Source organism: Chenopodium album, chromosome 19 (assembly GCF_948465745.1).
Source record: "Chenopodium album chromosome 19, dcCheAlbu1.1, whole genome shotgun sequence".
Taxonomy (NCBI): domain Eukaryota; kingdom Viridiplantae; phylum Streptophyta; class Magnoliopsida; order Caryophyllales; family Amaranthaceae; genus Chenopodium; species Chenopodium album.
In genome coordinates this window covers 7,036,503-7,062,200 of record NC_137852.1, presented here as the reverse complement: position 1 = coordinate 7,062,200, position 25,698 = coordinate 7,036,503, and the positions used below count along the sequence as shown (strand labels likewise).

At 36.5% G+C, this 25,698-nt stretch overlaps 4 protein-coding genes across 5 annotated transcripts; all 4 read right to left on the bottom strand.

The window, feature by feature from the left end:
- Positions 1 to 500: 500 nt before the first annotated feature.
- LOC145595632 (proline-rich receptor-like protein kinase PERK9) lies at positions 501 to 4,828 on the bottom strand. Its single transcript, XM_081652050.1, has 8 exons — positions 3,389 to 4,828; positions 2,511 to 2,978; positions 2,305 to 2,391; positions 2,144 to 2,214; positions 1,928 to 2,013; positions 1,623 to 1,770; positions 1,351 to 1,512; positions 501 to 1,125 (listed from the first exon to the last, which is right to left on the bottom strand). Exons 1-8 carry the CDS (start codon positions 4,482 to 4,484, stop codon positions 871 to 873), a joined length of 2,373 nt encoding a protein of 790 aa, XP_081508176.1. The 5' UTR covers positions 4,485 to 4,828; the 3' UTR covers positions 501 to 870.
- A 480-nt stretch (positions 4,829 to 5,308) lies between these two features.
- Positions 5,309 to 11,050, bottom strand: LOC145595349 (uncharacterized). 2 transcript variants are annotated; one of them, XR_014102937.1, is made up of 3 exons: positions 10,559 to 11,050; positions 8,905 to 10,242; positions 5,309 to 5,386 (listed from the first exon to the last, which is right to left on the bottom strand). XR_014102937.1 is itself a non-coding variant. In XM_081651743.1 (2 exons), the coding sequence occupies exons 1-2, from the start codon at positions 10,826 to 10,828 to the stop codon at positions 9,244 to 9,246; spliced, it is 1,269 nt and encodes a 422-aa protein (XP_081507869.1). In that variant the 5' UTR covers positions 10,829 to 11,050; the 3' UTR covers positions 8,219 to 9,243. The 2 variants fall into 2 exon arrangements, 1 of the variants encoding a protein (XP_081507869.1); XM_081651743.1 differs by lacking the exon at positions 5,309 to 5,386 and having other exon boundaries at positions 8,219 to 10,242.
- A 744-nt stretch (positions 11,051 to 11,794) lies between these two features.
- On the bottom strand, positions 11,795 to 20,707 carry LOC145595630 (beta-adaptin-like protein A). The gene is made up of 11 exons (XM_081652048.1): positions 20,461 to 20,707; positions 18,944 to 19,460; positions 18,284 to 18,408; positions 16,946 to 17,144; positions 15,947 to 16,175; positions 15,669 to 15,835; positions 15,113 to 15,322; positions 14,716 to 14,826; positions 14,439 to 14,615; positions 13,030 to 13,467; positions 11,795 to 12,288 (listed from the first exon to the last, which is right to left on the bottom strand). Exons 1-11 carry the CDS (start codon positions 20,520 to 20,522, stop codon positions 11,998 to 12,000), a joined length of 2,526 nt encoding a protein of 841 aa, XP_081508174.1. The 5' UTR covers positions 20,523 to 20,707; the 3' UTR covers positions 11,795 to 11,997.
- A 590-nt stretch (positions 20,708 to 21,297) lies between these two features.
- LOC145595235 (lysine-specific demethylase JMJ32-like) lies at positions 21,298 to 23,882 on the bottom strand. The gene is made up of 4 exons (XM_081651615.1): positions 23,173 to 23,882; positions 22,708 to 22,883; positions 21,787 to 21,845; positions 21,298 to 21,693 (listed from the first exon to the last, which is right to left on the bottom strand). The coding sequence occupies exons 1-4, from the start codon at positions 23,860 to 23,862 to the stop codon at positions 21,623 to 21,625; spliced, it is 996 nt and encodes a 331-aa protein (XP_081507741.1). The 5' UTR covers positions 23,863 to 23,882; the 3' UTR covers positions 21,298 to 21,622.
- Positions 23,883 to 25,698: the final 1,816 nt, after the last annotated feature.

The window sequence follows — 25,698 nt, the reverse complement described above, 5'->3', positions numbered from 1 at the left end:
CTCACAGGCTTCATATGTTCTCGACTTTTTGCTTAATCTCTATGGAAGTGTTTCAAAATTTGCAATCACCAAGCATATAATGCTGTCGATTTCTATCACAAATTCGCGATCACATGGTTCTGTTTTACCAGTACAAAGGACTAAATGGAGTGATATTGAAATGTCAATCACTTGTCTCTTTCAACACTAACTTAAACATGGTTCTAAGTATTGTAAGGAATGCTTGCAGAAAAATACAGCTTCAAACATCAACCTTTTGACAGTTCATATGGAATATACGAGTATAATTAATTAGTAATATACAAAATTTCAAGAAACTAAATCTTGTTTATGCTTAAATTAATCCAACAGAACTTTGCTGTACTTCAAAGGAATTAGCTGTTTTAACAGCACCATCCAGCACAAGAAGGGGACAACCACAGTTAAGTTGTTTATGTACTTACGGAAGATTGTTAGGAAGCCGATAATAAGGGGAAGAAGAAAGAAATGGGGAAAAGGAATTATCAAGAATTGCTGCAATTCTGGCAACAAAAATGTAAAAACAAACCCGAACTCATGACTTCATGCTTAATCTACAAAATTATGATCACTTTTACTTCAGTATTTGTTCATGTAGCACCCCTAAGAATAACTCATTTATGTGACTATGTACTTGAAAATCCAACTAATCCTAATCTTCACAGAAACAAACTTTTTCTCCCCATAAACAAACAAAGAATAAAATGGAAATTTCTATCAATTTCTAATAATCTGAATGAGATATTAATACAGAATTTGGATATTATCCGTGTTTTCTTATCTTTTTAGTTTCCCATTCTCTTTTCCTTACGCTTCTTCAATATTTACGTAGTTAGCATATAGTCCAAGACATCAGCCTCTTGAGTAATTGAGTTGGCTAGTATCAGTGCTCGAGGGAGAAGGGAGCAGACCATATTCACTAGTGTTCTCGCTATATCTACTAGGAGTGGTAGTATTGCTAGTCAAGGCCATTTTCTTCATATCCTCCATGTAGTTTCGTGCATCAAAATCTAAGCTTTCGTAGGGGAAATGCATTGAGCTTTGTCCTGGTCTAATTCCATCATCAAGCTCTGATGCTGAAAGGTTTCCCTCCAAGGAACGTACCACCTGCATTATTTGTGTACAGTTCCATGATCAAAACTCGAGAACTTTTTTGAAAAGGTTTGGTTATGCCAATATGTGTTAACTAATGAACTGTCCATAATCATGCACAGACCCGAATTTGAGAGCTCTATCAAAAGTTACAATAAAAAGTTTCTTCATTTTCAAAATTACACTTATATACAAGGAATGTTTTCAAGACCACGATGAATTGATGGTGATCAGAATTACCTGGCTCATCCTTGGCCTACGCCAAGAAGAAAGACGAACACATGCAGCAGCACAGGCCACCATACTAGACATTTCATGAACATCATAATTATCTTGCAATTTTGGATCAGCTAAAGTATCAAATTTCCCATCTCCAATAGCTTGTGCCAATAGGGGCCGGGCCTATATTATTTATCAAAATTTGTAGCATCAATAAACAAAATTCTCAGTTTCCATAATAGAACTTTGCAGTATAAGGAGAAGCACATGGTAGAATTCGGAAAGAATGTTACCCAATTAACCAAACTTCCACATGCAGCAGTTCCAAAATTGCTGATGGGTGGACGGCCAGTGATAAGCTCAAGGAGCATAACCCCATATGAATATATGTCTGATTTATCAGTAACTTTACCGCTTGATGCATATTCAGGAGCTAAATATCTGCAATTATGCATGACAGCAAATTAAGAAAAAGAAAAAGTTTATTGCAGACTCCCACATTCAAAAGGTGAAAAGAAAGCAAATGTTTATTGCTTGAGCTCAACTCAGGCTCTAGGATATCAGCACATGTATGTTTGATCCTGTTAAGAATGCTTACCCAAAAGTTCCTACAACTCGAGTTGTCATGTGGGTAATAGAAGGATTACTACTTGAGAAAATTTTTGCCAGTCCAAAGTCAGAAACCTGAAGAAAAGACCTTAAGCTCAGCATGAAAGCATAGGATGAATACTTATTTATATTCTTACTGTCACACAGACATAGAAGTTCTGAAGTATAATCCAAATATAGTGGCGAGTACAGGGAAAAATCTCACCTTTGCCTCGCAGTTACAGTCAAGGAGGATATTTGCAGCTTTTATATCCCGATGAATGATAGAAGGACTACCTGCAACAAATAGTATATATTCCACATTAACAGAAGTAAGTGAAATTAAAAAGCGCTACTTGTGAATCTATTAGGCAAAGAAATACTCACAATCTTCATGTAGATATGCTAATCCTTTCGCAGAGCCTATTGCAATCTTCAATCTAGTAGGCCAATCCATAACAGGTTGCCCTTCTCCTGCCATTTTAGTCGTATTTTAATTATACCAGACAAGATTATGTACTCAAATGTACAATGAACTACTTAAAATTTCATGCTAAAAGAATGAAGAAGAAAAAACTGATTAATCAACTTACCATGTAAATGGAATTCCAATGTATTGTTGGGCACAAACTCATAAATAAGCAATCGCTCAGAACCAGAAATGCAATACCCAACCAAGGATACAAGATGCTTATGATGAACTTGGCTAATTGTTTCAACTTCAGCTCTGAACTCTCTTTCTCCTTGATGCCCTCCTATCTTCAGCTGTTTCACTGCAACTTCCTTCCCATTCGGAAGGACCCCTTTGAACACGTACCCAAAACCGCCTTGTCCAAGCAAATTCTGCTCCGAAAACCCATTGGTGGCCCTCAATAACTCTTCGTACGTGAAAGTCCCGCTTGATAGGGCATGCCCACTCCCAGAAGTAGGTCCCCCAGTCACCGGAGAGTTGCCACTGGTATCCATAACTGGCCCCTTAGGAGTACTTCCATTGATCACAGTTTGGAGCCCTTGAGTGGTATTAGAATCCTGCTTTGTGTACAGGGGTAATGAACCTTTTTCTAATCAATCAATCAAATTAAGAAAAAGACAATGTTAGCATAGATGCTTCAAATATTGAATCATACTAGAGTACAAATCAAGATTAATATTATACACTCGAGGAATTCCAATACTTAATGATGCAATATGTTATTAAGATAGAAACTTTTGTAAATCATTTAAAAGGGGACCATCACATTGAAAATAATGCAGCAAATATGTATGACTAAGATTTTATATCTAATCCAATTATCCTTGAGCAATATATAAATCTAAGATAAATTCAGCATCTGAAATTAAAGCCTTAAATTTGAATCATGCAGCTTACCTCATCCTTCTAGGATTAAGGTTTCGACATTGTTGTTTTATTGAATTTTGTATGTTATATACTAAGCAATTTATATTGAGAGGAAAAATCCAACTGATTTACCTTCATATCCAGTGAATGAAGTTGCATGTTTTCTTCCAGATCCATTAACACCAAACTTCTTTTCTCTCCTCCTACAAAAGACAAACAGAATGCCAAAGACAACTCCAAGAAGCAGAAGCAAAACCCCACCAATAGCCAATCCTACAACAAACCCACTAGCCCCATTATTAGACCCCTTTGGTTCAACAGCAGCAGCCTGAATGTTCTGATGATCACTTGATGACGATGATGATATTAAACCTCCATTGTTACTACCATGATCATGCAGGGGAGCTGCAGAGGAGCTTAATGTCCCAGGTGGGCTAGGAAGTAAAGGAAGCGGAGCAGGAGATTCTGATGAAAAGGGAATCCATGCGCCACCACCCGGTGTCTGAGGAACTGGTAGAGCAACAGGTGGTGAGGAAGGAAGGACAGCAGAAGCAGGAAGAGGTGATTGTGGTCTTGGTGTTGCAGGAGTGGCTTGGTGTCTTAATGGGCCTGGTTTAGATGGGGTTGGTTGAGCTGCAGGCCGGATTACAGGTGGCCGGGAAGATGTTGGTGTTGATGGAGTAATAGTTGGATTACTAGTAGGTGGTAGTGGTTTAATGTTAGGTTGTTTACTAAGTGGAGGAGATATGATATTTGGTGGTGAAGTTTCTTTTTTGGGTGGTGTTCCTTTTTGTGGTGGTTTTGTATTAATTGGTTTACTTGGTGTAGGAGAAATAACATTTGGTGGGGTTGTTCCTACTGGTGGTGGGATGTTTGTAGGTGTTTGTGGCGTTGATGAAACAGGTTGTTGTGGCGGTGGTTGTGGTTGCGGTTGTGGTTGAGGCTGCGGTTGTGGTTGAGGCTGAGACGTCGGAGGTAATGTAGGTGTAGGAAGAGGAGGAGAAAGAACAGGAGAAGGTGCAGGAGGAGTTGTTCCTGCAACAACTACTGCTGGTAGTGGGGGTGATACCACTGGTGGAAGAGAAGGTACTGATACTGGTAATGTGACAGATGGTGCAGGAGGAGGGGTAACTTCATCAGTTCCTGGCGACGGAGGTAGTAGTTCCGGGAGCGATGTCGGATCTCCAACATCGATCTCCGGGGGTGCAGCCGGTGCTGGAAAAGACATAGCTCAAGGGACAAAGATAATGTTGTAAGAGTTGGTTAGATTAAGCAGGAAGTATCATGCTTTGTTCTTGAAGAAATGACAGTCAGTTGAGCAACTACTACTAACTAAATTCTCTGTCAGTTAATCTTTTGAGAGTGTATTGAAAATGTAATAAAAGTTGTCAAGGTAGCCCGTGATTGACGAACTTTGATACTCCTATGGCTAGTATAGTATGTTATGTTTGGCCTTAATCTTGGTGATTGAAAATTGGACATTTGTGTGGGACCACATTTCTTTTTTGATAGGGTGAAAAAAAAGAAAAAAAAAAAAGCTATGTATCCTGTGAGATTAGGTTAATGAGTGGTTTAATATTTCACAAGATAAGGAGTAATAATTAGTCCATTACCAAATTAGTTGAGGTGTTCAATCCTAATCATACATTAATTAAATTTCATGATTTCAGATCTTTATGTTATTCATAAACATTCATGAATTAACAAGGTAATAACTTGTACTTGGGATCATAAAGGCTTTTTTTTTTTTTTTTTTCAATTCTTAACAGTAATGAAGACTGCATTATGTTGTTGATTCCTGATCTTGAAGGATTCAGGTTGAGCTATGAATAATAATGATCATAAATACTTAGTTGTCAAATTATCACATTGTCCCAACTTCTCTAAATCAAAAGCAAGGTATCACAAAACTCAATACGGAGTAGTAAATTATGAATGTACTGAGAAAGATGATGTTTTTGCCGATTAACAATAGAGAGTACGTGACAATTAATTCCGAAGAGAGCAATGGTCATAGCCAGTGCAAGAAAGTGCAATAACAAGAAAGATGGTGGGAGAACCAAGGTAATTACCACATTATCCTGAGTGGGATGAAGCATGGGGTGAGTACTTTACAAGCTTTAGGTAGCACTGCATATATTCAATAATTTTTTGTGGTCAGCAAAAAGGTAAAATAATCTGGACCTACAACACTCACATGCACCCATTATTATTAGGAGCACCACTACAAGAAAAATTAAACACATTACTTTAGGACAAAGTGCTAAGTTGTTTCATTATTCACCATTTTTAAATTTCTATATTCATTAGGTTAAGCATATGGCTTCTTCTGGTGCAGGAATTTCCCTATTATGGTCTAAAAGTTCTATGAACTTTACCTTCTGTCTTTTGTGCTTTATAGAAATAAATTTCTACCTAATCTCAAAAACAACATATTGCATCCTGATTTAAAAAATAAAAATAAAAAATACAAGTATTATATAGATGAAAGGTCATATAAATATATGAATGTTAGGCACCTGACTTTTCATTTTAATAAAATTACAAATTATATATGCTACTTCCATTGTTCCTAGAATACGAGTACTTCAAAAGTCATATTTGATTGAGGATCATATTTTAAAACTTACATACGGTATAATAACCATACTGTACTGTGTAAATTTACGCCTCCGCCACCGTACACTAATGTAGTCTATCTGAAATTCTCAAATGCATTTGAGGAGACAAAAGGTCTAAATTACGAAGTAGTAAAATTTGGAAAAGACTTGCACTCAACAAATGTGGCATAGTCTTTAATTATCAGGGGGTGTTGTTAAGAAAACCTGAAAATTACTACAGCATGGTCAAGAAGAAACTGTTTGCACAGTGGTGCTTGTACTCCCTCCAACTCTAAATATTTACACTATCATTTTTAGGTTATCACTTAAAAGAATGCTTCATTCCATCTATGGTCAAGTGGTCGCAATAACCTTTTCATCAACTCTCCTTTACCAATCAATCAATCAATCAAAGCCTTAATCCCAAAAGTGGGGTCGGCTAACATGAACCAAATTTGATTATTCCGTGTAGTCATCAACATAAATCTTTCTCCTCCATCCCTTACGATCCAAAACTTCATCCTCACGTAAATCCATGCACTTCATATCCTTCCTCACTCCTTCCAACCAAGTCATCTTTGGTCTCCCTCTTCCTCGTTTAATCCCTCCATGGTCCCACTCTTCCACTCTTCGCACCGGTGCACCCTCGGGTCTCCGTCTTACATGTCCAAACCAACGCAGACGATTTTCCCTTAATTTATCTACAATGCCCGCCACACCTACTTTCTTGCGAATAACCTCATTTCTGATTCTATCTCTTAAAGTGTTTCCACACATCCACCTTAACATGCGCATTTCCGTAACCTCCATCTTTTTAATATGCTCTTTCTTAGAAGCCCAACATTCTGTACCATAGAGCAACACTGGTCTTATGGCAGTCCTGTAGAATTTTCCCTTCAACTTTAAGGGAATGCTGCGGTCGCATAACACTCCCGTGGCCGCTCTCCATTTAAGCCACCCTGACTTAATCCTGTGGGTCACGTCTTGATCAATGTCACCATTCTTCTGGATGATCGACCCTAGGTACTTAAAACATTCACTCATGGTCAAATCCTTTCCATCCAAACTCACCACTTCATTGCTTGTCCCCCTCTGAGTGCCAAAACGACATACCAAATATTCAGTCTTACTCCGACTTAGCTTAAACCCTCTAGATTCCAACCTTTGCCTCCATTGCTCCAACTTGACATTAACCCCATCCTTAGTCTCATCCACCAAAACGATATCATCTGCGAACAGCATACACCATGGAACCTCATCTTGAATTGGTCTAGTTAATTCATCTAGAACCGTTGCAAAAAGAAAAGGGCTTAATGCAGACCCTTGATGCAATCCGATTGTAATAGGGAAATCTTTTGTCAACCCTCCGCATGTCCTCACATTTGTTGACACATCCCGATACATATCCTTAACTAGGTCTACATACCTTCGTGGGATACCTTTCTTCAACATTGCCCACCAAAGTATCTCTCTTGGCACCTTGTCATATGCCTTCTCTAAATCAATAAAGACCATATGAAGATCTTTCTTCTTTACCCTATAAAACTCCATCATTTGTCTTATCAAATGGATTGCCTCCATAGTAGATCTCCCAGGCATAAAACCAAATTGGTTATCTGAAATGCTTGTGCATGCCCTCAACCTTTGTTCAATCACCCTTTCCCACAACTTCATAGTATGGCTCATAAGCTTAATTCCTCGATAGTTAGAACAATCTTGAGCGTCTCCTTTGTTTTTATAAACCGGGACCAAGGTGCTCTTCCTCCAATCTTAGAACTCCTTTACCAAAATAATAAAAATCCACTGTATAAGTTAAATCTTAGGTGCATAATTTAAGATATTAGAGATGAAAAGAGTAATTCCTTTTTCCTGTGATTGTTCTGTGTTTGTCTTATATGTTCAACAAGTGGTCAGCCAACTAAATATACCTTTATCCTACTTACAGCCCCAAAAGGCTAGAAAGGGATTCGAAGGTTTCTTAGGAGCAAGTACCATCATATTGAGTGTCTAATGCCCTGCACAAAGGCTGTCATTTTCCATTATCATCCCTTGAAGCGGGACCAAGAAAACTAGAATGCCAAAGATGGAGTAGCTTTCGGTACAGACGATATAGGGCTGGACAGCCTAAATGGCCCAGCCCAAGTGGCCGAGAAAGAGTGATGCAAACATTTTTTTTTTTGGATGTCCTTTGACATAGGTTCATCCTATTAGTTCATCTATCTATCCTTGCTAGGATCTTTTGGGAGAAGAATGTTCTTTTCTCTCCTTACTTTTTAAGTCTAGGCTTTGACGGGTCTAGGGTGTGGGGGAATTAGGTCATACTCATTTCATTATCATCAAAGAAAAACATATCAAACCCTTGCAACGTTGCACTCACCCATATTTTCTTGGTATGTCAAAGCAGCATTTGCAGCAGCCGTTGCATTCTAAATCAATGCTCTTACAAAATAAGATTTGTGAAAGCAAGAGGAAAGATACATCATACACAGGTGTTGGACTCTGGTGTCCAAAAACATGGGCACTTCTCTAGGAGTCCTTAATGTTAATGCATATGGGTGTTTCTCTAAGTCTTTCAAGTTTATGCACATGACTACATGAGTACTACTACAGACGAATAGGAGGATATATGGGGGATAAATTTGAGTTAGGGTGCTCAAGAGTCAAGAGTGCCCTCCCTGTTCAGGGTTGATCCTAAATTCCAAATCCCCAAGGTGGCAATCCTGTGATTACTGTCACTCCTGTGCATCAGGTTGATTATATTCTGTTACCAAGGGAGAAAAAAAATATTCCATAAACTCAAATGAAGATTCAGCTATTTGAAACTAGAAGCAGCCTTGTATTGTAAAAGCAGTCATTTAAAATTTCTTCAATTTGGCAGGCGCCTTCAGTATACACATATTACAGTTTGTCAATTCAAAACTATCAAATGGTTCCTTACATGCCAATCAGTAACCAAGAATGATTGACTCGTGAATGAAAAAACGAATGTGAAAAATGAAGAATTCAATTTCAATTTAAACTTGAAGCACATAAAACACTGCCACTTACCAAATTGTATGTAGCAGATTAGGCTTTCAACATTACAGTTGCTTAAGCTAGCAGCTTTTCAGCCTTATCAACCTCAGCATCAAATAGCAGCTTTGATTGAAATCTGAAAGGTGAAACCATGCCTTTCAGAAACAAATGGTTAAGGACTTCAGAAAATGGAAACCAGAACATATGCTGTTAGTTCGAAATTCTGCTGAATTGAGTCAATAACCTCAGATCTAGATCTACTTTTGGCAATTTTCATTTAACAAACGTTCCATGGCCAGGTCTCTGAATTAACCTTTTAAGCCCCAAGCACAATTTCTGCTGGGAAATGAGATGAATGACATAATGCAGGACTCATGAAAAATCACACAGACCCAATTTCTTCAGCAAAATGTCTAGTTTTTCGGATAACCCAGCTTCACCATAACCAGTGACCAACAAATCATATGTTGATTTTGTGAACTGGCATGAGCCCTTTATATGCTCCAAAAATAACTCCAGCCTGTCAAATGCAGCTCGCCTAAAGTAAGATCGGATGATCACCTTGATATCATCAGCTGATTTGAATGTTGACCCTTGTTTCAACATTCTTCCAACAGCATATTCCATATCATCTAATCTATCTGCCCTTGCATGCATACCTATGATTCCAAAATGCACTCGTGAAAGAACTTCTGGGCTTTCATTTGACGCAGTTAAGATTTGGAGAAGTTCTTCAATTCCCTCAATTTTTCCTAGTGCAGAACACAGACCTGAAAGCATGTCTGCTATATGTGCACTAATTGGCCAACCATTATCAATAATGCTGAACAAAAACTCTTTAGCTCTACCAATATCCTGCTGTTCACACAAGCCATCAATCATTCTGTCCAAAATATGTATGTTAGGTATAAATCCTGATGATATCATTTCTTCATAAAAATTTTCGGCTGTATCATATCTTTTCGCTTTAACACAGCCAGAAATTAGAGATTCATACACCTGCAAATCAGCAGCAAATCCAGCAGCCCTCTTAGCTGAGGCCCATGCTTGCATAGCCTTAACATTACCAGACTTAGCATACATCGAAACGAAAGCATTATAAGTTTTAGAATCTGGTTTATAGTCTTCCGATCTCTCCATAACCTCAAACAAGCCAAGCGCAGTCATTTCATTTCCCACACGCAACGAAACCAAAATCAACGAGTTAAAGATATCAGATGTCGGTTTCAATCCAACAGACTCCATTGCCATAAATGTACGCATAGCTAACTCGAGATTCTGTGTTTCCCCACAATGAGAAATTACCTCAGTAAACATCTCCTGATTTCTTTCATTGTGCTTCAGCATTTTCTCTAATCTCCACTCCAAAGCCTGGTGAATCATAACTAGCCATAAATACAAGCCAAAAGCACTATAAAATCTAAAGTACCTAATATAATTCCTAGTTTCCTACAAATTCTAGCACAAGTATGTATCTATAAAACTAACATCATTACTTAGTGAAACCATACAACATAATCCAATTAAACCCCAACAATAAGAAATTTATTGATTTCATATCTATTTCTTAATATCCAAATTCACAAGGCTTAATTCCCAAGAATCAAATTTCTAAAATGGGTATTAAACATATCAAGCATCTAATCAAATATTAAATCAAATAATATACTGGGTTTGATGAATTTACCAGGTTTGCCTTGGATGTAGAAGAAGAATTGATAGCAGAAAGAAGAGCATCCCAAGAAAAACCAATGCTTTTGAGAGTCGAATTTTCTTCAGAATCAAGAATGATTTTGATGCGTGATTTTGGTTCTTTAATCAATTTTTGCAGCAAAGTGTTGGAAATTGAGTGGTAATTGCAAAAGGGTAGTTGAGATTTAGGGGGATTGAACGCAATTTGAGAAGTTAAAGATAAACCCTTTGTAGTTGAAGCTAAAACCCTACGTACAAAGTTCATGTCCCCTGCATTTGTTTTGGTTTAGTTTTTTATGGGGTATTTTCATTTTATGTAGGCATTTGCTTGGAATTTGATAGGGCTTAGTTCAAGCTCCAACCACCAAGTCCAAGGCGGCAAAGCCACTTTGCCGCCCTACTACCACGGACAGTGGTAGGCGATGATTAAGGAGTAATGACCTAATGTCATATACATGATAACACATGTACCACCACAACCATTTAAGGAAGCTATCATCATAATTATCAGAAGTTGCGCAAAGCCGCAAATCATATTTAGAAAAATAAATGCATCGTCATATTCACCAAATAAATATGTGATTGGACTACTTTGTTGATCTCTGAAATTAAAGTAGACGGTAAATAAACATATGCAGTTATGCACAATACACTTTATATGCACAAATTCATTAGTCTATTTTATGGAGAACATGCATCCAAAATGTACAATATTCATATGGTTAAATTTCATGCTTTGTACAACGAGCTTTAGTGAGTTGGCGACTCCAAATTTGAAACTAAAGGAATTTTTCAGGATGATCGATATATTGATGGATTTCACTAACACGGAATTTTTCAGGATGATCGATATACTGATGGATTTCACTAACACGGAATTTTTCAGGATGATCGATATATTGATGGATTTCACTAACACATGGTTTGTACTTCGTGGTCGAGCTTTGAATCTTTGATAATATACAAAGTTAATCCCATTTGCTTCTAACAATCTTTATATTTTCAAGCTTCATGCACAAATTATGCTTAATTACTCTTATTTTGCTTACACTCCCTTTTAGGAGATCAAATGCTCAGTTCAATCAATATAGTGATGAATCATTAGTTCAGCCAACAGCTTTATTACCTCCAATCTTTCAAAATATTGACAAAAATTACTCAATTGTACAAAATATCCAACATAATGAGCAAAAATCTTCCTATAAATCTCAATCTACTTATGAGTACCGTGTGTCGAAGCTGGACTGAAGGCTAAAATTGATGAAAGATTTTTTATGTTACACATTGTACAACAATCTACAGCTACAAAGAGTCACTAAGAAAGAAGAAAAGAGCAACGAGGGTATGAAGAAGAATACAGAGAAAATTGAACATGATTTCTCATATTGGCCCATAAGCAACATTAAGAATAATATTAAAAAAAAGGGGCGATATTCAGGACATGCCGAATTTGGACAAGGCTGACTGAAATATTTCTGAGAAGGCATTAGATGAACTTTGATCATCGGCTTTGATCTTTATTTGAGCTTTACATGATGCTGTATTGATAACACACTCTACCAAAAATGTGGATGTATCCTCTGCTTTCTGAGCAAAGAAGAAGTATTTAAAATTAGGTGATTGGCCACCAGAGGCAATGCAGTGTATGGAGTTCGCTAGCATGTGCTGGAGAAGGGACTGAGGTGTGGTTAATGCTGCAACACCTTGGGGAGTCACTTGTGTTTCCTGCACAAATTAACAGATACCAGATTCTATTTATCATAATCATGTAAAAGAAACATCAGGATGTACACAATCTAGCTAAATTAAAGACATGTCCTCAACCCATGGCAAATGACAAATGACAAATGCACAGCATAATCAATATCAACATCACCAAAGCTGTTAAGATGATCTAGCCTAGCATAATGCAGGGTAAGAGAAGAGGGTCTAAAATATGCAGCCTCAGCACCACAACAACAAATATACTGTTTCCATTGCGTCCTTGGCTCAAAACGCAACCATCTTATAATTCATTAAAAAAAAAAAAAAAAAAAAAAAGTGTGCAAGTACTTAAAAAAACAATTTGCTTTGGGCCGTTAAAAAGTGGCAAAGCTTCATAAAAAATATATAGACAAATTAACGGCTTAAGCAAAAATATAAAAAAAACAAGTTAAAAAGGGTTGGGTGAAAACAGATACATATATATCATACTATTGTAGTTTTGTTTACAGATGAAATAATGGCTTGTTCACTTTTAAAGTCTTATTATTTTCTCTGGAACACAATAAAGGTAACTTGACCTTTATATAGACCTTTATATAGAAAATAATGATAAGAACAGATATCATCCACAGCAAATTTCTGTTATTCAACAAACTCAATTAACTTTAAGCGTCCCATTTTCATACAATTAGATCCCTCAACCTTCATATAAATATGGGTGCAAAACAGCATAGTAAAAAAGCAGCATAGTGTTTCACAAACCTGTGATAAGGACAAGGGTAACTGACGCCATTTTTGCTGGAAAGTGCCTGGATCTATAACAGCCTTTGCATTAAGTTTCAGAGGAGGTGGAACAGGAGCAGAGGAAGGTGCAGGTGCAGGGGCAGTGAAGCCTAAGCCAAGTAAATCATCAATAGCCATGCTAGCCTGTGCATCTTGAACTGCTGGCTGTGTATCTAAAGCAACCAGAGGTCCTGAAGATGCATCAATAAGAGGGGCGCTATAACCAGCACCGTTAGTACTGATAGGTATACTATCTTCCTTCTCTGTTGTACTAAGAAGAAGATCCTTGTCATTAGCATCAACTATCTGAGCAGGAACCACACTGTTGGCAGATTCTGCTCCGATGGATAAATTCCCAAGTTCATCAGAAAATTCAAATGGCCCTCGGTGTTCCTTGTCAGTGAACATGAAAGACGGCTGCAGAAGGAAAACCATGTAGCCATCAAACCAATTATTCTTACTATTAAATCCATAATCATAACACACAATATATCTAGGAAACTTCAGGTTCTAACTTCATAATTATACTATAGTTAAAAACAATATTTGATGCAAAAATAAATTGAGACAGTAATAGCCTAATAGGTACGGATAATAAATGCACAGGGTCAATTAAAGAAAGGAGTTGGACTATTGGAACCACAAACCCAAGCAATTGATATGTAAATTGGAACTTGCAAAATAAATAAATAAATAAATATAAAGGTGAACTACTGGGTTGGATGCACTTCCCATATCCCAAGTTCTAATAGCAGTAAAAATAACTAGATCTGACACACTGGTAACCATCCCTCCCCAAAAAGCTGGGACCTTGAAGATTGTATTGTTCACGTTCAATTGGAGGAAGAATTGTTGTTAATAGGTCAATGGACTATGGAAAAGTAGAAGTTAAAAAAATAACCTTTACACCACATTAATTTTTCTATCAAAAGCAAAATTTTCTTTTACATGTAGTCAGCATATTAACCATCAAGAAATAGAGATTTTAGGAGCTAGACTGCAATTTCTATCAAATAATATTGTTGCCTTTAGGACAGAGTAAACCAATATTCACTGCTTCCATTCAAAATTATTAAGGCCCGAATTTAGGAACAACACTTGACCATTACATATCATTCCTTCCCCAACTCCAAATTGTGAAAGGAAACAAAAAAAGGCATCATTGGCAGGGCCCAAAACCTTCAGCGCTATGCACATATTGCACAAACAGTAGACTTGCAAGAAAGTCAAGGACCTCTTGCATTTTGTAGATACAAAACCTTTAGATCTTTCTCTTTCTTAAAAATCATTTTCTGGCAGCAATAATATGAAAAAATACAGCTGAAAATTGACAGAAGAAAAAGCTATGATGGATGATGATATGTCACATACAAAAGAATCTAAGCTACCTTCTGATATACAACGGATAGACTGTTAAATTCATCAAATATACGATCTTTGATTTCACTGCTCTGAGTATCAGCAAAGACTGACACAGCTTGCTTTGGAGGATTCACCACCTTCTCAGCTATAGATGTACTGTGTTGAAGAAGCCTATAGTACAATAAGGCTCTGTCATGGACATCCTGCAGAGAATTGTATGTTTAATTGAAAGTGCACAAACTCAAAAGCTACACTTGTATATTACTAGGTTTGTGTGGCAGTGTGGCCAATAACAACACAAACCTGGTGAAAATCAGCAATTCCAGCTGCCAACGCTGCTCCCAATGACTTTTGAGTTTCAGGTGGCCTTCTAAAGAAACACTTCATTGATGCTGTTAAAAGGTGCAAACGAACCTACGTAACAACAGAATGGTCAGCTCAGAAGAATGAAAGTAAGCAAAAAATGGGTAATTGGGTATTTTGACAAAACAGAGGTCGCAACCAACAATGGAATATTTAAATGCTGGCTATTTCATTTAAGATGTGATTCACAAATTTGCATGAGAAAAAACAAGCAGGCTATTGCATTGTGCATCAAAACCTAAAAATTAAGAGTATTTTAGGTATCATGCTTGTCAAGACCAGGTTGGATTAGATGAAAAAATGAATATTTTTCTACTAAACAGCATATCCTCCTTACCTCAGCAGAATCTTCTTCTTCCCAGTTCTCAATCATATTTTCCAAAATGTAAGGAGCATCTGCCACATCCTGTGCATATTCCCCAAGCATCCAAATAAGAGCTGCCTTAGCCTTTGGTTCTTGAACATTCTTGCTACTGATGCTTCCAACAACTGCAATGCAATCATGACTCCATTGGGGATATTTACGCAGCAAATCTTTGATAAGAACCTGCAAAAGTCAATTTTCAATGATTTTTAAGACTCGATCCAGCGCCCCAGTTAACTGACTTTCCAATGGTAAATACGTTAAGAACGACAACTAGGGTACATTCAGACCAAAGCCAATATGTATTCCATCATTTTGAATGTACCATATGAGTACAACTAGCTTGCTTATTATGCTCAGTTAAACCTTTCTTGAAGCATGTAGATATAACTGGCACATAATTTATCCCATTAAGGCAAATAAAATAACCAAATAAAAGATGAAAAGTGCAGATTCATGTGTGCAGCCTCTCATATTTTCATTTCAAACAATTAAATAAGGCATATGTGTGTAGGAGAGCTAAACTCACAAGAGTCTCAGCTGTCACATAGTCCTTCTCCATCTCAAGAAACTGAAGTAGTCTGTCAACAATTGCATTCACATCATACTGCTGCAGGGCTATCTTTCCAACAGCTCGGATAGATTCGCGTGCAATTGGGATGTCAACATTGGCAACATATTCACAAAGCTCCGTTACTGATGCAGACACAAGAAAATTGCTCGTAAATGATACAATAAAATTTAATATTTAATCTATCAACAATTTTAATCCCACTTTGCTTAGTAGAATCTAGAGTTGTTATTTACCAATCTCGTAAGTATTATCCTCATTTGCAACTGCAGTCAACATTTCAAGCTTCAACTTTTTGACATAAGATGGCTCATTATAATGGCAATAGAAATGTTTGTAATCTGAAGAAAATAACATTGGTGCACGCATCACCAACAAATGAAGATGGCTTAACACTGCATAAGACTGTTCAGAACTTCCTGTGTTGGCCAGGGTGATAAGTGGTGCTTTAATACGTTCATACACCTGAAAAGAATATGCAGAGAACCACATATTGGATAACCCCAAAACAAAATGTGACCCAAAAACAAATATTAAGCAATAGGCTGCAATACTAGAAAGAATAAATCTAGTATCTATATTAAAGAGATGTCCAGCTTTTAAAAAACGCTTACAACATATTCCGTAATAATAAATCAGATCACCACAAAACAATTAATGAAGAATCGTTATACAAAGACACTCCTAACAAAATTGAAACCGACTCGTCCCCTCCTTAAAACCTAGAAAACTAATCAAGATCAAACAGCCAAATAACTGCTCGCTTCAATAAATAAATATACTACACAATCAATCGATCAATCAAAGCCTTAATCCCAAAAGTGGGGTTACATGAACCAAAAGTGATAAGGAATATACTACACAACTAAACAGAACAATATTCCCTCCTCATCTCACTCAATAGGCTACATTTGGTTAAGAATCATTTATAAGAAATCAGCTTCAAATCAAATCCTAAAAGTAGAAGGAATATTATGGGAAAATTCATAATTAAATTTGCTAGAAATGAAGAGTGGCCTATTATTTTAGGGCATTCCCCAAAATAAGCAAAACTCAGTAAAATAAGAAAGGATAATTTTAGCATAACCATTATTGCTATATAAATGCTAGACCTAATAATTATGAATAAGGATCCTAACTCAAGTCACATAAAAGATTTCATATATAACTGATTATGAATAAGCATCCTAACTCAGGCTAAATAAAAGAATCTGTGTATACCAGGATAAAGGTACCTGTTGATGAACATCAGTCATGGACATGGTTAACTGCATAAACACCTTAATAGTGGCTAAAACAACTGCACCATTAGCATGCTGAAGTCTATCCTCGAGAAGATTCATGATGTCAAATACTTCACTGTTATCAGATGGCACATATTTGGCAACCAACTCAAGCAAAAGACACTGAGCCCATTCACTGAATTCTCTGATCCTGAATATATAAAGTTGAGGTATGGATTAACAGTTAATATTCCAGCTAGATCATGAACAAAAAGATAACATAATATGACTAAACACAAGTTCTAAATTATAACGTTTCTCCATTAGCCATCACTCCACAGTAGGAGGAAGGTTGTCAAAGATAACAGCATATGAAGAAATGAAAAGTTTTTGCAGCAGGAAAATTTTACTCCCTATGTCCTAATATAGTTTGAACCCTTTCCATTTTCATCTATCCCATAACAGTTTGATTACTTTTATGTTCCTATAAGCATAAATTATCTATATTCCTTACCTTTCTTTTGGAGACACTATCTCCTTTTCACACCTATCTTTCCACTAAAATACTACAAACTGCCCAAATGGCCTCTTGGGGTCTTGTGGGGTCCATGGGAAGCACCTTGGCCTCTTTCCTTACCGAGCCCAAAAAAAGTTGAGAATTGTCCAAAATTAAAGGCTATAATCAACATTTTTGGAAAAATTTTGGGACTTTTTTCCAAAATCGAAGTGAATGTAAGGAGTGTCCCCAAGATCCCAAGGGTCATAAAAGTAAGTTTGAAACCATAACAAGCCTACTAATAGGTCTATAAAATCCCAAAAAATGAGTTTAGTTCAATTATATGGCTATTTCAAAATTCAAGCACAAAGAGAGCCTTAACAAGGCAAATTTAAGATAGAAACTTGCGGGCTATCAAGTTTTAATGCATGAAGATCTTGAAATCGTCAAAATTCTGAGCTTTAATCCGACTCCTGAAAACCCTATTATAAAATTCAAGTGTATACAGGTCACACATTGTCAAAAGAAAAGATACATACTACCTTGCTTTTATTGAAGTAGCATACTAAGGGGTCAAAGGCATATGAAACAGGTATATCCCCACAATAAACAACCCAATATTACCTTTAAGCTCTTGAAACTAATTTTATTTATTTATTTTTTACATATAAATAAAATTCCTTTCAGAGAAAAGCTCATAGACAAATTGCTCCAAAAGAGCCTGCTGATCAGAAGTAGCAGACTGTTATATAGTGCAGGAAAAACACTGGAGCAATATATATCATATAAAATTAGCTAATGTAGGTGAAATGTAATGCAAAATAAATTTCACAACCACAATTACCAGTAGTTACCTATTCAAAAAGTAATATATAAGTGGCTTGCTAAGCAAAGCATCTCTCTCCCTAGATGCTTCTTCAGAAGAACTTGCTTCAGCACTCCATATTTCTTGCAGCGCTAATAAACAATTAGCAACAACCTGAAAGAAATTTTTCAAGCAAGAGGTACCACATCATCAAGAAAACAGATGAGGCAAGATATATCACCAAAGCCATGGTTGTCGACACAAAACTTTAGAACAAACTGCTACAAAAATTAATGTACTTGTTGATATTTAAAGGGATATATATAATCAGCAAAGCGGAGTACGAAGTAGGAGGATAGCTCAAAATAAAATAAAATAAAACAAGGGTATTCATGTTGATAATTGGCTCCCATATTATTTGGAAAATTAAGCACAAATTCCGGATTGCTACCTCAGAACTTTTGAAGTGCATGAAGCAATCAAAGCTAAATACAGTTCACAATACCCTCTTCAAAAAACCAAGATGTTGATACATATGAGGAAAAAACTAACTTTTGTTCCAAATGGATTGACAACAATTGAAAGGAATTACGAACAAGATCAAAAGCTTAAATAACAGACAACTTGGTAAAGAAGCCACTAAATCTGTCCAAGTTTGTACATATATCCAGATAAAGATACAAAAGAATTAATGAATAATGATCCACACCTGGGTTTCTGGGTCATTGAGCATCAATTGCTTGAGCATAGCGGGGAAATCAGAATCAATGCAGGTTGAAGGAGAAATGTGATATAGTTTCAAGATGCCCATGACAGCTACCATTCTCACATAACTGCTACCATCTTTCAACCCAGAGCCCAAAGGCCCAATTAAATACTCGACCAAATTCGGAACACGCAATGAACACAGACTTCTCAAGGCAAGCCCGCGAATCATTGGATCCTGATCCTTGCAATCCCTTTGAAGAAAGTTAATAGTGAGCAGTGCAAGATCAGGGTTGGACTTGGCATAATTTCCGACATACAGATAACACATTTTCTTCAGAACTATATCAGAGGTGGCAGAGCACATGACCATTTCACTAAAAACTGATGAAACATCAATGCCAATTGTCATGTAAGAGATCACTTTCTTGTAGAGCTCACGCTTAGAATCATCAACTCCAGGTGCACGACTGCCCGCAAGTTGCCGCAGCTGTAGCCTTAAATCTGAAACTTCACTTTTCCTGCAGATACAGTTAATCAAACTCTAATTCACTAAATTTATAACGTGTTTGGTAACTTTGTTCTTTGGTTTCTTGGTAAGAATAATTATTGACAGCAATTAATGATATACTAATAGCACTACCATAGTAACAAATAAAGCACAAAATGCATTTCAAGTGCCACAGCACAAAATTAACAACCACTATGTTTTCATATTCCCTTCCATACTTGGAAATTACAAGTATCTACATGTTAATAAGATAAATAGGAATGCAATTTTGATATGGGCTTGCTTACATTCACTAAGTTCTCTTAGTATACCTTCTCCAACAAGATCCAGAGTTTGAATCAATTCCCACAAATTCCTCATATAAAACAAGGTCTTTAAGATCACATACAAATAGCTACCACCCAACTAAATCAATCAAAATTCCACACTCCACAGCAACCAAAACTAACAATGCCAATAGTAGTGAGCTAAAACAACGCATGCGACAGACAACCAATCAACCAGCACCCTCTAGCTAAGACAGTAATTTTGTTAAAACAAAACTACTCCAATAAAACCCTCCATTGCTAAATACAAACACTTTCAATAATACACTACAAATAAAGATTTATTAGTCATTGCACTAAAACCCAATGGCAAACAAAATTACATCGATGTCGTAAGTCGTATGAAACCCAATTGTTCCACATGCTATATAAACCCCAGAATCCTCCAAGATCATAACTTGAACAATTAAGTCTATCCACACCATCTCACTCCAACACAAGCATGATATCACAACCATTAGCTAAAACCAACTAGATTTAAAGCCATCCGCAACAATTGAGTGCAATTAAAAGCTCTAATTCAGCAAAATTGATGAAAAAACATAAAATTTTAATAAAACTGCATGAATTAAAGCAGCAATGGAGATAATTCCGACAAATTGGAGAAATCAAAATGCAGAAAAACAAATGGAACAACAAAATATTGAAAATTGACATGAAACCAAAAAGAAAGATAGAAATTACCCTGAAGGTTGAGAAGGGGAAGAAGAAGATCGCTGAGATTGATAAGCAGGAGGAGGAGCCATGGTGTCGCCGGCGATGATAATTCGCCGGCGTCGGAAAAAACTAGGGTTTTCCGACGATCGATTAATTGAAAGTACGGAAGGATGAATAATTGGAGATCTGTTGATGGGTTTTTCCGATCTGATGACGTTGAATGCAACAAAGAGAACGAGTTGGTGTGTGTCTGTGTTTTGAGTCTGGGAAAGGAAGGAAAGTGAAGTTTTGTTATATTGCCAGACAAAACGGTGTCGTTTTAGTTATTTTTTTTTTCCCTTTTTATTTTTATTTTTTTTTAATTGGAGTTTTGTAATTTTGTTGTTGAGGAAAATTTCATTATGATAATTTGAACTATTTTGAGATTTGATGTTTATACTTTGGTTAATTACGATATGTAATCATAAAATGGTTCTGGAAACATATTATACCATAAATGGTAGCTGATATTCAATACAGCGGACTTATTAGAAGCGCCAATTGAATTATCGTGTAATTTTTATATTGATTGAGTTTAAATCACCTGACTTAGTTTGTATACCATTTTTTAATGTGAGGAAAACTTATCTCTCGTAAAGCACTTGTGTTCTTCCATGCAATTAATCGCCAACTATTGCATTCATGTTCGAGAGATCAATGAGCACTACTGATTTTTATCTCAACTTTGGCAAGCCTTGAAGGAGGAAGGGAAATGAGCTGGGAAATAGTGAAGGACTTGATTTAACAAACCAAAAAAAAAAAAAAAAAAAAAAAACTTGGTACTCCGTATATAACATGGATTAGCAGGATAAAGTAAGACGCATAGTGAAAAGCAACTTCAATTAGAATATTGAATAACAACATTCATCAATTACAAGTCTAGAACCCAATCATGAATCATCCCCTAAATTAATGTAATGTAAGCTTAGACTTCCTATGAAATACACAATACTGAAATTGGATACAAAAAAAAAAAGAAAATTTGTATGGAATTTGTTTACAAAATTGCTTTCCAAAAATAAAAGACAATCCATTCAAATTCAAGTACCTACATGTATTACAATTGATACAACATAATCTGCCTAAACCCAAAATTGACTAACTCAAAATATGAGAACAAGCATCAGGCAATCAACTTTTTAAGCACTCTTCAAGCAAAAGGATTAATCGATTGCAAGAAGTTGAAGTAAGCATATTTGATATCAAATTGCATATCATACCCTGCAAGAACAAGATGAGCCTTAAGCATATGTAATCAATTATCTGATGCTATAAATATAACGATTAAGAAAATTGTGGTTAGGTGCATCTTACAATAGTTGACTGCAATGGTGCGTGGGCTTTGCTTCACATAATGAAACCACATACTAGGCCTGCAATATACACAAACGTTGCATAGCATGAGCAACAATGTTAAGAACCTAATGAGTTCTACACAGGATGTCAACATTTAAACAACTAAAACAAGTTTTAACCAAGAGATCTAATTGCTACATTTGATCAATGAACCATTGTTGCAGTATTAACAGCTGTTGCGACTTGGGATAGGGGTACTGATAGTCAGGGACTCGAGTTTAAAGGCTGGAATATATAAGAGATACTTCTCAAGGCTTCATTTAGGCGAGGAATAAAAAGAGAGAAATTTTCCCAAAAATGGTTCAAATGTTCATCACAATCTGAACTCCAAAAATGAACTCAGGATGTCATACAGAGAAAGGGAGTTAATCACAGATTTCAATCCAAGAATGCATCGAGGGTATCCTTCAATTATGAGGGGGTGTAAGAAGGAAATGATGGTGATCAATGAGATAACGCTGATTATAAGATGCTGTCCTTTGGGATCAGTACAGTCGACCATCAAGCACTGATCAACAATACATGACAAACCAATAGGCAAAGGCAATAAAATTGGATGTAGAAGTGAAAAAATAAAGCCTTATAGTATAGCTATCAAAAACTCAAAACAATTTATAAGCAATAAACTTTCAATTGGAAACAATTATGGATCCATTCTCAACTGATTTTACACTTATTTTAGAAAAAAGGCTCATGTTTTGTAAGTTAAGATAGGTGAATTCCACAGCCAATAAGTTATATGTACCATTCATAACCAATAAGGGCCACCCAATCTCAATTCACAAGTACAGTAAGTTCAGGGCTCATCTAGCAGTTGGTGAAGCAAAACTAGTTAGCTACATGTTATCAAGGCACATTAAATTAAGTAATGAAACTTACAGGTATAACATCTCCCCAGCCTTGACTGTACATTCAAATGGCTTTGGCCCGTTAAAATATAAAGGAAATTCATTGTGTTCCTTCTCCTCTCTTCCTTTAGGTGGATAAGGACTCACACTGCACCAAGGGACATGTCTAATTGGATCATCAAGCTCCAAATTGAACTCTCCTGTATCCTGCAAATAAAAAACCAAACTTTAACGCCTAGACCCTAAGAGACCAACTGATAAATAATACTTCCTCCGTTTCTATTTAGTTGACGCGTTTGATTTAGGCACACATATTAAGGAGAGGAGAGAGAGTGAGAGAGAATGAAAAGGCAAGTAGGGTAGCTTGTAAATGCAAGGTAAAAAATTTACCCCAAAAGGAAACGTGTCAAGTAAAAAAAACTTCCTAAAAAGGAATACGTGTCAACTAAAAAGAAACGGAGGTAGTATACAATAAAGTTATAAAATTTATAGAAACCTGAGAATAGGAGTAATTTGCAGCTGGGTACTGACGGATATACAGGCGATGAACATCAGTAGGTGGCAACAGAAGGAAATGTTTCTCACCAGAAACAACAGCATATAGATTTTCATAATGGTCTTTGTGGAAGGAAGTCTCAGACCGATTGTCACCAATCCAAAGGTTTACAGCCTCTGGAAGACAGCCTAAAGCTTCAGAGGCCCAATCAATGTGTGTATCACAATCTGAACCTAAAACTGAGTACTCAGTCCGAAAGCAATCATTCTGTTGCTGAGCATATGCCACAACATTTCCACTCTTCTCAGAATCAGAGATGAGGCGAAAAGCATCAGGAAAGGACATGCGTTCTACATGTGCAGATGCAAAACAAAGGGAGGAAGAGTCTGCAGGATGAGGGACTAAAGAATCAGCTCGACCATTCGGGGTTAAATGGACAGAAACCTCTGATGACTCAAGGGCTTGGCAAAGATAGTCGTCAGAAGACCATAATGAAAGGGCAGGCCAGTGATCAATGGCATTGGATATAATGCAAGGCTTGTTAGGAGCCACAAAGTTCCTAAGAAATTCAACAGGTGAAGGAGGAGAGTTAAGTCGTTCCACCTCGGTAGAGGTACCGAGGCTTAACTCCCTAACTTCCTCCCATAATGTTTCTACTTCCTCTGTGCCAATTCCACACTTTTTCACCATGAGTTGACAATTCTACTGATTGCACAATCAAAGGGTTACTTAAAAATAACGATTTAGACCATATACTTACTAATAATCAAGTCCCAAACATACTCCGCCTTAGCGAACACTAATTACCTGCAGAAACTGGGCATAGTAATTACAGGACTAATAAGGAGTACATTTCTTAAACATTAAAATCAAATTACTTAAACCACCAAGATCATTCTAAAATAAAATATAATTATATAACAATCTAAAACTCAATTCAGGTGCCCTTATACCTAAATTACTCATTCAAGTTTTCATGCGAACAATTTTTTTTTTGTGTGTGATGATGTTAGAGAAGCAAAAACAAAGTTATACTAATTTACTAGAGTTTGTGTGATTACATACAAGTATAAAGTTAACTAAAATTTCCAGAAACATAGAATCAAACAAATATTTCAAATCAACTAATGCAAATTCCAAATATTTCTCAATAACTCATAAAAATAAAGTGAACTAGGTTGGGATTGATAGAATTAAGTTAATGAATATGTAATCAACCAAATTAGGTACCTGGACCTGGAAGCGGGGATACGGTGGCCGGAGAACGGAACTCCGGCGAGAGAGATTGAGGGAGTATCGGAGTGACCGAGTGAGGGAGAGTCGGAAGAGAGGGATTTACTGATTATTGAGTAGTGAGTCCCAAATTCATTCTTTGGCCTTCTTGGTCAAAGTCTCAAAGAGCAAGTACCTTAGTTTAATTTATTCAACACTAGGTTAACCATTACAAGTATTAAATTATCATTATAATCAGTTTTTTATAAACAAAATAAAATTTGAAAATATACACTTAGTTAACAAATTTGATCAAAATAAAGAATTACGAAAGATATGTAGATGCAAAATGATGTAAAAAATTATTACAATTTTGTTAAAATGCTATTTAGAGCAACACAATCTTTCATATGTGGCTGGCCATACCATATGGCCAACCACTTTTTTTTTTTTTTAAGAATGGTTGGGGTTATTACTCAATCAATTAGAGGTTACTTGGGATTACTCGGTCGGTCAAGGCTCAAGGTTACTTGTGGGTTAGCTGGCCACACGATGTTGTCAGACACACACAAAACACGCTTATCCAAATAAACTAAGTTCAAGTTAGAACGGCGATGACCACTTAGATGCCTCACCACATGTACTCATGCTGTAAATCTGTAATGCGATTTTCTGATTTTAGAAGGTTAAAATCAATCATTTTGGGACTTATCATTCGATACACAGTTTGATCAATGGACAAAAAATTAATCAAATTGGGAAAAAAAAAATTATGACATAACTCGAGGGATTTTTTTTTTTACGTGGAAAACCTCTTTGGAGTCGAGTAAAACCACGGGACTTGAAGGAGACCAAGGAGTCCACCCTTATCTTTTATTAAAGTAAATTAAGGGTAACAAAGGCTAACAAGGTTCAAAGGTTAATAAACCACCAACTACATACATGAGATATCAACTATAAGAGATTTAGAGGACATAGGTTACAAATATCACCAGAAAACAGAGCATTTGTCCAGCTTTGTTTCCTGACAAGCTGGAGCTCATATACATGATCATGCCATCTGAATAGATGCCCCATGTGTTCCCAAAATGCTGTCCAGATTTAAGCACAAGCGCAGCACAACAATCCCAACACTAGCCTGTGATTAGCATCCTTGTGTAATCCTTCCCCACCTTCTAGGAAGGGTTGAAAAGCTCCACAAACCATATGCTCAGGGCCTCAGGCCATTCTAAGTCATATACCGAAATTATTAACATTAAAACATGGAACATTTGGCTTGATTCTTGGTGTAGTCACCGGTTGCATTGATGATGC

What these genes read in the sequence shown, in the direction of transcription:
- LOC145595235 (XM_081651615.1), bottom strand. Translation starts at nt 23,862, where the DNA reads ATGGTGAAAAAGTGTGGAATTGGCACAGAGGAAGTAGAAACATTATGG. An exon ending in CAAATTACTCCTATTCTCAG is followed by an intron (nt 22,884 to 23,172) that starts GTTTCTATAAAT and finishes TTTTATTTGCAG; the next exon opens with GATACAGGAGAGTTCAATTT. An exon ending in CACCATTGCAGTCAACTATT is followed by an intron (nt 21,694 to 21,786) that starts GTAAGATGCACC and finishes TTGTTCTTGCAG; the next exon opens with GGTATGATATGCAATTTGAT.
- LOC145595630 (XM_081652048.1), bottom strand. Translation starts at nt 20,522, where the DNA reads ATGGCTCCTCCTCCTGCTTATCAATCTCAGCGATCTTCTTCTTCCCCT. An exon ending in TCAATGACCCAGAAACCCAG is followed by an intron (nt 18,409 to 18,943) that starts GTGTGGATCATT and finishes AATTTCTTTCAG; the next exon opens with GTTGTTGCTAATTGTTTATT. An exon ending in GAATTGCTGATTTTCACCAG is followed by an intron (nt 14,616 to 14,715) that starts GTTTGTGTTGTT and finishes AATTCTCTGCAG; the next exon opens with GATGTCCATGACAGAGCCTT.
- LOC145595349 (XM_081651743.1), bottom strand. Translation starts at nt 10,828, where the DNA reads ATGAACTTTGTACGTAGGGTTTTAGCTTCAACTACAAAGGGTTTATCT. An exon ending in CTACATCCAAGGCAAACCTG is followed by an intron (nt 10,243 to 10,558) that starts GTAAATTCATCA and finishes ATGATTCACCAG; the next exon opens with GCTTTGGAGTGGAGATTAGA.
- LOC145595632 (XM_081652050.1), bottom strand. Translation starts at nt 4,484, where the DNA reads ATGTCTTTTCCAGCACCGGCTGCACCCCCGGAGATCGATGTTGGAGAT. An exon ending in ATTGGAATTCCATTTACATG is followed by an intron (nt 2,392 to 2,510) that starts GTAAGTTGATTA and finishes CTAAAATGGCAG; the next exon opens with GAGAAGGGCAACCTGTTATG. An exon ending in CGAGTTGTAGGAACTTTTGG is followed by an intron (nt 1,771 to 1,927) that starts GTAAGCATTCTT and finishes GCATAATTGCAG; the next exon opens with ATATTTAGCTCCTGAATATG.